This window comes from Electrona antarctica (assembly GCF_951216825.1).
Source record: "Electrona antarctica genome assembly, chromosome: 11".
NCBI lineage: Eukaryota > Metazoa > Chordata > Actinopteri > Myctophiformes > Myctophidae > Electrona > Electrona antarctica.
In genome coordinates this window covers 38,061,140-38,073,216 of record NC_136792.1, presented here as the reverse complement: position 1 = coordinate 38,073,216, position 12,077 = coordinate 38,061,140, and the positions used below count along the sequence as shown (strand labels likewise).

Here is a 12,077-nt window from a genome sequence, read left to right as displayed (position 1 = left end):
ACACACACACAGTCACACTCAGTCACGCACAAATGGCTCTACAACTAACCCCATTTTACAACTGCTGGGAATTTACTGAAAGAAAGACTTTCTTTCTCCTGTAGTCCTTTCTTTCTTGTTTGTTTCTTTCTCCCTCCCTGACTCAACCAACCACTCACTCACTCACTCAAACATTCAGTCTAGATACTCTAACAACACCTTCCTACTGCTTCACCCTACCACTCCTCCTTACACCTGCTCCACCCCTTCATCAATTTATTCTGTTCTCTCAGTTCATTTACATAATCCAGTTTTGTTTGTGTGTGTGTGTGTGTGTGTGTGTGTGTGTGTGTGTGTGTGTGTGTGTGTGTGTGTGTGTGTGTGTGTGTGTGTGTGTGTGTGTGTGTGTGTGTGTGTGAGAGAGAGGAGTGATTAGCTGTAGTTGTGCTGTTTGAGGTTTTCATTATGGGTTTTGTTTCTCTTCTGTGCTGCAAATGTGTTGTGTGTGTGCACGTACAGTGTGCATGCATGCATGCGTGTGTGCACTCTGCAGAACTGCTCATGCTTGCTAGCTCCCTTTAGCTTCCTGTTCAGCCACATAATAATAATGACCTGTGAACACAACAATGGCACGTCTTTTCCATATAAAATGTGTTTGTTTTCTTAAGTAAACACTTCTAAGAACTTTGAAAATACACTAAACTGGATTTTTCTGTTATTATTGCGACTGCTGGTCACATTTACTATGAAATCGTGCATTTCCGGTCAGTCAGATGTTTGATTGGTCATCATGACCATATATGGTCATGCCTCGTGACATCACGTGACATCAGGGATGGAGATCCCTGATGTCATCAATATTATTAAGCCCATATATTGGAACGACATGCCCATAATATGGAGATCCATGATGTCATCAATATTGGCCAGCAACTCTACATCTGACCTCAAACCTCAAACCCTTAGACCTCCATATATGGAGCTGACATGTTCTGACATGTCATAAGTTGATCCTTCCCCATCCATCCCACTGAGCATTTTTTGGTCTAATAGACGTCTAATATTCGTCTAAAGGGCCGTCTAAGGGCCGATTCATACTCCTATTTTAGAGCCGAATAAAAGTCGGTTCGGCTCTGTAGAGCCTACAATGTGACGTCATTTGAGGTTCGGGGAGGCGGGTACCGTCCTAAAGACGGCTCTTCGGTGCTACTGAAAATTTCTGACGAGCCGAAATCATTTCGGCACTACAGCGCCGAAACAGCGGTAAAATAGGAGTATGAATTGGCCCAAAAAATGTGATAAAAAAACGGCTAAATTGATACGTCTATATATAGACGGTCTATATATAGACGTTTAAACAACCGATAATCAACGTCTAATCTAAGGATAGACGTCCTTAGCCGGTTTTATCGCATTTTAGACGCACGTCTAATAGCCGTCTTTTGCTCAGTGGGATCCTTCCATTTCGATGTCTCCCTTCTGACTGATACCTGTCCATTTAAACTCTAGACGGGCCTGCCCCAAAGTTATTAGTGCAGTCGCGCCCGGCAGCCGGGGAAAACTATAAGTTCTCAACAGGCCCTACCTGGGCCCTCATCAAACCCTGTACACTCAAGACACTGCCCCCGCTGCCACCCTTAATTAGATCTCCATTTATGGAGCTGACCTGTTCTGACATTCCATATGTTGATCTGACCACATCAAACCCTGTACGCTCAAGACACGCTCCATGGCCAGTACAGAATTCATTCTATATGTTGATCTGATCCCCCATGCCATGCCAAAGCGCCAGCGCTCGCCCAGCAGTCTGCTGTCACCTAGGCGGATGCCTAGGTCACCTCGCCCAGCAGTCTGCTGTCACCTAGGCGGATGCCTAGGTCACCTCGCCCAGCAGTCTGCTGTCACCTAGGCGGATGCCTAGGTCACCTCGCCCAGCAGTCTGCTGTCACCTAGGCGGATGCCTAGGTCACCTCGCCCAGCAGTCTGCTGTCACCTAGGCGGATGCCTCGGTCACCTCGCCCTTTAGGGAGAGGTCGCTTCTCGCCCTCAGGTGTCTTACTGGTTTTAATATGATGCTGTACTTTTCAAAGAATGGAACTAAGGTGTAACATGTGTAAAGGACCACCCATGAACTTAGTTACAGAAACCTGTGTATCAATAAACATGAAGAATGATTGATACAATTTTTTAGAACTAGCTGGATGCACCGCTGCTTTACAATAAACGACAAAAAATAGTATTATCTAAATTTCTGCTACCATATCATTTGAAAACGTTCTTGTGACCACCGTGCTTTGACTTATGGTGCGTTACCAGCTTAAATCGTCATTGTAGAATAGGTGAAGAGGTCGCACACACCAAGAATCAATTTTCAACGGGTTTATTTCTCTACATCAGGACATGTTGTAGAGAAATAAACCTGTTGAAAATGTATTCTTGGTGTGTGCAAACTGCGACTTCTTCACCTATTCTGCTACCATCTTTTCACATTTGACATCCATCTTCCACTCAGTCTCAGGTCTCCCCTGTCACAAACACCCACATGTGACAGATCACAAGATGCATGACATAGATCAGCTAACCACAAGCAACTGAACTGTCTCAGAACACATCTGAGCCATCTGAGGCCATGTCCGAGACAATGGTCCTGATCTGATGGCTCAATGAGTAGAACAAGGGAATATATCACTACCATGGATAAGCCATTACAATTGGTACACAAAAGCTTAAGTCGATAACTCCATCACATTAATCACATTAATTTGCTTTTCCCCCCTCACTTCCCCCCCACATGTTACAATACAACAACAATACAATGATAGAATTATAAAACTATAGCCTATAAGTTCTATAGTAAAAAATATAGGCCTCATTGAAAGAAGAAGAAGACAACATAAGATACTGTCTGTATGATATAACTGATACTATCTCTTTGCAGGAAGGAAGAGCTAGGCTATAGGTCAAAGTGTAAAGTAATTGTAATAAAAAGTAGAAACACACAAAGTTTACACATTGCATTTTGCACTAATAAATAATGTAGGCCTATCATGTTTTCTTTAAATGCAGTTGACAGTAGGCCCACCTATTCCTTTTTACAAACTGATTGTTTTTAAGATTTCGTTTTTTCCCTCATATGTTGTGTTATACTTACTACAGACAGAAGGGGGCAGTGGCTGGCATCATGAGGCAGATGAAAGTGTCAGATTAGGTTGGAAGATTAAATTATTATAACACAAATACACACACACACGCACGCACACGCGCGCACGCACGCACGCACACACACACACACACACACACACACACACACACACACACACACACACACACACACACACACACACACACACACACACAGACAAATACACATACACATACACATAACCGCAGCGGACCAGTGGCGCAATGGATAACGCGTCTGCCTACGGAGCAGAAGATTCCAGGTTCGAGTCCTGGCTGGTTCGAAGTTTTTCGCTTATTTGATGAATTGAACATGGTGGACCCTCTTGTAAACAAGTGTAATGCTTAATTGGGTCGTCCACTCACAGTTAACAGCCTTTGTATTGAGTTTGTGCTTGAAATGTACTGTAATTCTGCAAACTGTTAATAAATATTTCAATCAATCAAAAACACACACACACACACACACACACACACAAACACACACGGCGGTAATCTGGCCAGCTGTTCCCCCGTGGCTGCTTCCGAAGGTGGAGGAGGACCTTGAAGTTCTGGACAGGGTGAGGGAGGAGGGTAGGGGAGACCCAGTTAGTATGGTGAGAGAGAGGATGCAGGAAAGATGGGCGGATCATCTACAGGTGTACACAGACGGGTCCATGGACCCAGACAGCAAAAAGGTGGGGTTTGGAGTCCACATCCCCACCCTCCGGATCACCCAGAGCAGACGGCTGCCGGACGGGGTGTCAGTTTTTTTTTCCCAGGACAGTGTTAAGAGAGGGAAGGCTACGTTGGGAAACGGCAGAAGGGAACAGGACATAATGACGAGGCTGAGACTTGGACACTGTGGACTAGCAAGTGGGCTGGCCCGCATTGGGAAGCACAGCACTGGACTATGTGAATGTGGGGCTGAATAGACTATAAAGCATGTGCTCATGGAGTGTGCAAACTATGCATTGGAAAGGAGGGGAATGTACACAGCAGTGCTGGATGCAGGGCTGCTGTGCATCTCCCTGCAGAACCTACTCAAACCGCCGGAGGAACAGCAAGGGGAAGTGGTGAAGGGTTGGGCTACATTTCTGGCAGATACAGACCTGGTGTAAGGCATGTATAACGGTGCAGTACCGAACTAAACAGTGGGAGGCAGCAATACGCCGATGGGCGTCCAGTCTGCCGGAAAGCTAAAAGAAGAAGAAGATAATGGGTCCGTCTACTTTCCTGTCCGGTGTTTGTCGTAATGTCGTTCCTTCCGTTCCGAGCTCATTCTCCTTCCGTCTGGTCTTTTTTGTGGCTCTCGGGTCCACGTGTGGATTTTACTCATAATTTCATCACAAAGACCAACATAAACATTTGGACCAAATGGCTTCGCCGATCGAGCAGATGAGGGCGAATGTAGGGAAGCTCTTACGTGGAATCGATAGGTAAGATGCCTGGGAAACTGATAGATACCGGGTTAGCTTCGTTAGCTCGCTAACTAGTAGCTAGTAGCCTAGTAGCTCTGGTCCATGGACTAATGCGGTTGTATCCTCAGTGATGTTACTACGCTGGGGATGATTACGAGCATCGAGATCTAGCATACGAGCAATTTGGCATCTGTGTTTTGAAGCAATTGTATTGTGTCAAGTAAGTCTACTAACAATGACCAACCACAGCCAACTTCTGAGGCTAGCTTCTAATGTGTCTTGTTGTGTGTGTGTGTGTGTGTGTGTGTGTGTGTGTGTGTGTCAGAAATCCACTGTTGAAGTGTTATCATCAGCACTGACAGCTGTTCCTGTCTGATTTCGAGTACCAACTTGTCCAGTCAGTGTTGTTAATTATTTTGTTAATGCATACTGTTGCACAAACTAATCAAAATAAATCTCTTCCCACTTCCCAGGTACAACCCAGAAAACCTTGCTACACTGGAGCGTTATGTGGAGACACAAGCTAAAGAGAATTCTTATGATCTGGAGGCTAACTTGGCTGTTCTCAAACTGTGAGTCTGGTAGCCATTTACTGGTAGCTTCCCTTCGTAAATAATATATAGAAATATGTCATGTCACTCACTGCCTAGTATTTATATTTAAATTGAGTGGTGGGGGAAAAAACATACTGTTTTATCCTAGCCTTGGATCAAGACTAAAGTAGATTCATTTAATTGAGTCTGACATTAGCTTTTCTGATACATAAGGAAATGTCAAGCAAACGTCAGAGTCAATCAAATACATTTATGATAGTCTTGCTCCAACTTAAGACAAGGCTAGCCGCAATTTGCAACTCTAGATTTTTTTATAATGGGATGAATCTAGAGTTTCAATACCCTCCATTGACTCCCCACTCATCCAATTTGGTTTGCGATCTGCTTGTCTTAAACAACGTTAAACTCACCAACATTGCAGCTGTAGTCCAAGCTTGAATTATCCTCTTTCAATCTGCCGAGCTTGTTTTTCATAAAAATCCACCGTAGAGATGTTATGAGCTACTTTCTGTCAAGACATCCTCTGCAGGTGATTCTTTTTCTAAGTGTTGCAGTTTGGAAGCACTCGTTTTTGTTACGCAGGGGCCGTTCAGTGACATACGACGAGTGCTTCCAAACTCCAGCACTTAGAAAAAGAATCACCTGCACAGAATTTCTTGACAAAGTAGCTCATAACATGTCTACGGTGGATTTTTATGAAAAACAAGCTCGGCAGATTGAAAGAGGATAATTCAAGCTTGGACTACAGCTGCAATGTTGGTGAGTTTAACGTCGTTTAAGACAAGCAGATCGCAAACCAAATTGGATGCATGGGGAGTCAATGGAGGGTATTGCAACTCTAGATTCATCCCATTATAAAAAAATCTAGCGTTGCAAATTGCGGCTAAGCCAAGGCTAGTTTTACCCTGATATGTTTTGTCCATTCATTTTGTAGTACATTGTGTTGATGGTCAGTAAGGTGTGAGACACTTTGGTTGTTATTGTTTTGGTACTGTACACATTACTCCACACCAACCTTTTAGAATTTCCTTAACATTACATTTGTCTAGGTTTTTAATACTTTTTATTTTAAGTTGATGCCTTCGAACAATAACGGTGTGGTTCTACTATCAGTTTTAATACAATGTTTGTAGAATGTCACTGTTCCCCAAAACCATTTTGGTTCGATACCAAGCATAGTTTTTATTGTAAGTGTAGTTTTGTTATAAAATGTAATCTGGGGTGTTAGTTTCCAGTACCCCTCAAAAAAACAAAACGTAAGTGTTGATTTCTTGCAGGTACCAGTTCAACCCAGCCTATTTCCAGGTCAATGTGACATCAATAATCCTTCTGAAGGCCCTGACCAACCTGCCCCACACTGACTTCACTCTGTGCAAGTGCATGATTGACCAGACACACGTATCATTTTGGTACTGGTACAGCACCAGCCTTCCTGAGAGTGTTGTTGTTATTCTGTAACTGCAGCCTGCTGTAGGACAAGGTTTGATTGATCAATGTTTTATTACAGGTTTCAGTGTATTCTGAATGGATATTCATGGTTATTCTCACTCTGTCTGAGTAATGGTGACTTCTTCTTAGGTTATACCATGTAGACTCATTGTGAATGCTATCGTTGAGAAATAATTGTGTAAAATATGGTTGTAAAGTTATGATGTTAATTCATTGTAATTATATTGCCGATTTACTGGTGAGAATTAGGTTTACTGGTTAGGCAATCATCCTAAGGGCCGATTCATACTCCTATTTTACCGCTGTAGTGCCGAAATTATTTCGGCTCGTCAGAAATTTTCGGTAGCACCGAAGAGCCGACTTTAGGACGGTACCCGCCCCCCCGAACCTCAAATGACGTCACATTGTAGGCTCTACAGAGCCGGACCGACTTTTATTCGGCTCTAAAATAGGAGTATGAATCACGCCTAAGTCAGTAGATTGTTGTCCCAACTTTCAAGTGTATCGACAGAAGAATATATGTATGTGTGTGGATGCATATTGGAAGTGGGGTCTGTCTTGGGGTCGGGGCCCTTTCCTTGACTACTGTGTCGCAGCAAGAGGAACGGCCCATCAGGCAGATCCTCTACCTCGGGAACCTGCTGGAGACTTGCCACTTCCAGAGCTTCTGGGTACGTATGACACACATTAATTTACCCATCCTAACTGTTGGGAGCAGTGGACACTATTAATACAGCGCCTAGGGAGTGGGGAGCGTTTGGGAGTTCTATGCCTTGCTCAGGGACACTTTTTACAAGCATAATTCATGGTTGTTGATTTCCTGCTCTGAATATAACAAAATTAAAAAGGTCTGACCTCCCTGTGCTCTTTCATGCTTCAACTTACTTTACAAAACCTTCCTAATCTCTGTGTCCTTGTGCTTTTTGACAGACAAGTCTTGAGGAGAACAGAGAGCTTATCGATAGTATCACTGGCTTTGAGGACTCTGTACGCAAGTGTGAGTACAAGCATTGGATCAAGTATTTACTGACAATATTACAGATTTGCTGTTATGATGTGACAAAAAATTGCCTAATATCTGCTGTTGTCAAATTATAATACATTTCACCCTTAATGCAATGACACACAATTCACAGACTAAATGTTTTTGATTAAAACCAGGAAACGACAACACTTATATCCAAAATCCCAGATGATATTGTAGGCTTCTGCAATTGAACGAGTGCAATCTTTGGTTGTTTGTTTATTGGGCAGTGTTTTAGGCTATTTTTGTCTTTGTGTTTTGCAAATGTAATGCATGCACAAAATGCAAATGAATTCCATAGAACGTGCATATTATGCATGTTCTTGTTGCACTGATTTCCAACGAGGCTTTAAACGGGCCAGCAATAGAGCACCGAAGTCCTGACGTCACTCCCCTCTACTGTCAGTAGAGGGCGTCAGTCTACAGGTTCATGTATTTTTTTATTTGTATTGAAATATCCATAGGGCGATTTTAGGTCGCTTCATATAAGAACTGTGTTTGAAAAATAAACCGATCACCCCGGCCTTTTCACTCATATGGATATGAAGCATCGACTGAAGGTGGAAATGTACAAATATACCCAAAGAGTAACAAAATAAGCGTTAGAAACGAGTCAAACAACCCAGAGACTACATTTCCGGGTATGCGTGTGGCTGCATCTCTCCGTCGCACAACAGAAACTGAATGTCAATTACGTTTATTTTTATTTTTATTTTATTGATATTTAATGTTTCGTGGTTACTACGAGTCGAGTCACCACCAGCTGAGCTTATGTCAACGAGGAATCTCAGGAACGCAATGTGTTGACAGCTGGGCGTGACGTATATTAGCAGCGACATTGCATTCATATGTAGTTTCAAGGCTTTTGCGGTGACATTAATTCCATTTTCTCCAGAAACTGGCTGTATCAAATATGAATGGACATCATTAACGACGCACAACCACTCCCCTGACAGAAAGGCCGGGGTGGTCGGTTTATTTTTCAAACACAGTTCTTATATGAAGTGACCTAAAATCGCCCTATTAGTAAGGGCATTTTCTCAGGTATTTGACCAATCTGGGAACTAAATCGTTACCAAGAAATGTCTTCACCAATGTGTTTCTAAAGGTGTCTAATAACATGTACTAAAAGTTTGAAATTCAACTCCCGTGGGAAATTTAGTTATTAGCATAATATGTGACCATACCCCATAACATCCTATATAAGGCAAAAAAGTCCAAATTTCATCATTCTTTAAGTAGCATGTGACATATGAAACTAGGGGGTTTTCATGATTCTGAATCCATTCCAAGCATTAGTTTTGCACAAAAAACACTCCTTGGGCTAAATTAGGCCATATCCACTTGACCAAATGGGCTGACCTCATCACGTTTGTGAGGCCGTTTTCCCCCCAAGGAGTGTTTTTTGTGCAAAACTAATGCTTGGAATGGATTCAGAATCATGAAAACCCCCTAGTTTCATATGTCACATGCTACTTAAAGAATGATGAAATTTGGACTTTTTTGCCTTATATAGGATGTTATGGGGTATGGTCACATATTATGCTAATAACTCAATTTCCCACGGGAGTTGAATTTCAAACTTTTAGTACATGTTATTAGACACCTTTAGAAACGCATTGGTGAAGACATTTCTTGGTAACGATTTAGTTCCCAGATTTTCATAGATTTCTCTTACTATATGGAGATTTCAATACAAATAAAAAAATACATGAACCTGTGTGTTGGTGCCCTCTACTGAAAGTGACGTCAGACTTCGTTGCTCTATGGCTGCAATGAATGCAGCAACTGCAAGTCATATTCATCGGTATAGCTGTCCTATCGATTTGTGCTGCAAAAGAACATGCTAATGGGAGTTATATGTTTTGCTCTTTGTTGTATAAACTATTTCGGTCAACAAGAGTGCAGTGAGAGAGGTGCGTGCCAGACTTGACAGTTGAATTTGAAACCGCATTCACATGTTTACTTTATTTGCCTTTTATGGCGTAAAACAAATTATAATGGCCGATATTTGGGGTGTTGGTGGCCGATAGGAAGTTTGTATTTATTTATTCAGCACAGTATAAAAAAACAACACAGTGAACATATAAATATAAGAAGGGTAAAGTGCTAGGCTGAGGCAAAAAAGCCCAAGGGGCTTATACGAGGCCTCTACCTATGTAAATGAAACATTGAACACAAGAGAACACTTTTTTTTAGGAACACTATCTTAATAATATCTTGTCTCATATCACAATATCGATATCATATTGATATAATGCCCAGCCCCACCTCTATGTACTTTAACATTGTATTTATTTATCTCTATCTCTCCAGTCATCTGCCACGTAGTGGGCATCACCTACCAGAACATTGAACATCGGTTACTGGCTGAGATGCTGGGAGACCCTCTCGGTAAGAACTTGTACCTGATATTTCAGTATAGAGTCAGACCAGTCAAACACTACACCTTAAGACCGCTAGAATGGCACACCTTCAACTTGAGGGTTAAGGAACTATTTTTTTTTTAAAAGAGATTTGGCTTTGTTGTTACCTAAACTTGTGTATACTTGTCCGGGTCCCTCTGTTGCACATACTAGGAGGACACCACTGGTCTGGAAAAACTGCTTTACAAGTTGTATTAAAAGTTAACATGTTCTCACCACACCTGGTTGCAAGTATTATACATATTTAATGAATGCTTATTATTTTTGTTTATTCATCAAAACATTACATCATGATTGTATTAATGATGATTAATACAAAGTTCTATAAACTCATATTCACTTATGTAACCACAGACTAATGGTGTTAAGTGAGCAGCTGCTCTGGGGCATTTGGTGGCGAATCTGGCGATCATGTTCTTTTGCTCAAGGGTATAAGGGCTCCTTAACTTGTACTGTCCAGAGCAAGTGTATTTGTAGAGCACATATATAATAATATACAATGGTAATTCAGATAGATTGCTATATAAGGCATTGAAATGCATAAAAGCCATTTATAAAAGCATAATAGATCAACAACATGGGACTTTAACCCATGCACCAAAGGGGACTCTCATCCTCTAGTCAATTGTGCTATGGCTCTGGCAGGTACCTCAAGTATATGTAGGTACTAACCTCTACACAAGACCATGTCGGGTCTCCCTTGTGCCTATAACACAGTACTTAGAACCAGCCATACTCCATCAGAACCAACAATACACACCTTAAAATGTGTCATTATTATATGTTTTAATTTAAGGTATTGGAGAACATAAATGTTTAAAAGTCAGTTGGCATAAGCCTCACATTTTCTGTAAGCTTGTTTCATGTAACATGACAAAACGCTGCCTCAACATTCTTTTTGATAAACTATGGGAACTGTTGAGTAGACCGTTCTCAGACAAGCTGAGATGGTAACAGTTATGTAAAGGCATGTCAGAGATATATTTTGGCCTTAAACCATTGAGAGATTTAAAGTCGTATTGTGTAATCCGTACTGTACAGGAGCTGATAATAATCGCGAGCAATAGGATTACCATCAATGCAGGTTATTTGAACCATTGACCTCTTAATCATGAGTCCACTTTCTTCCCCTTTTTCCAGACACCCAGGTGAAGGTGTGGATGACCAAGTACGGCTGGACAGAGAACGAGGAAGGACAGATCTTCATCTACAACCAGGAGGAGAGTGTCAAACCCAAAAATATTGTGGAGAAGATCGACTTTGAGAGTGAGTCAAAGGAGTTGAAGCTCCTCTTCGTATTCTGATCTACTTTAATGATGGATGTTAGCAGGTCACTTTGTTGTATTCATCATTGTGCAAAAATATATATTTTACATTATGCTGTTGCATTGATGTTTTACAGGGTTACTAAATATACTCGGTTCTCATATTTTACTCAGGAGGGTGTACTTGTGTCACCATTGATTGTTCTGTTCACTGACTTAATATAAAGACAAACACTGATATTGAATGATGAATTCCTGTTTATTCACCTTCTTTCATCGTCACTGATCTCCTTCTCCATCTGTGTTGTTTTGTGCTCCTTAGGTGTATCCAGCATCATGGCTACATCTCAGTGATACACAGTTACATTCATTCACACAACACACACCATCAAGAAGAAGCATTTTCCAACCCTTTTTTTTTTCTCTCTCTCTCTCTCTGAATGAGCTCTTTTTGCAATAAAGATAATTTATCATTCACAACCGTGACTTTGTCTTTGTGGTTTACTTGCCTGATCATTTGCTGAATGTTTTCAATACACATGTTCATCTTAAGAGCTATCAGCTGGCATAAAAATACTTGTTCACCTCATAAATTGTTAAGGAAGAATCCTTAGACAGAAGACTAAGAAAATACAAAATTTGAATGCTCATAATAAAGTGCTCTGTGCCCAAAGTGAGCTGGTTTTTGTCCTGGGTCCTTCGTCAGTGCTAATAGCACTGAGTTGTTAATAGCAAGTCTTTTTCTGTCAGTTTTCCTTTATGGTTTGGAGACCACCGTCAACCCGGTACAAAGAAGGGTG

The 12,077-nt window shown here is 41.5% G+C and overlaps 1 protein-coding gene across 2 annotated transcripts; it reads left to right on the top strand.

The window, feature by feature from the left end:
- The first annotated feature begins 4,371 nt into the window (after positions 1–4,371).
- Positions 4,372–11,763, top strand: eif3k (eukaryotic translation initiation factor 3, subunit K). 2 transcript variants are annotated; one of them, XM_079515080.1, is made up of 8 exons: positions 4,372–4,577; positions 5,033–5,131; positions 6,391–6,511; positions 7,159–7,233; positions 7,493–7,559; positions 9,903–9,980; positions 11,153–11,278; positions 11,600–11,763. In XM_079515080.1, exons 1-8 carry the CDS (start codon positions 4,516–4,518, stop codon positions 11,629–11,631), a joined length of 660 nt encoding a protein of 219 aa, XP_079371206.1. In that variant the 5' UTR covers positions 4,372–4,515; the 3' UTR covers positions 11,632–11,763. The 2 variants fall into 2 exon arrangements, with proteins under 2 accessions (XP_079371206.1, XP_079371205.1); XM_079515079.1 differs by having other exon boundaries at positions 4,374–4,577; positions 7,156–7,233.
- The last annotated feature ends 314 nt before the right edge of the window (positions 11,764–12,077 follow it).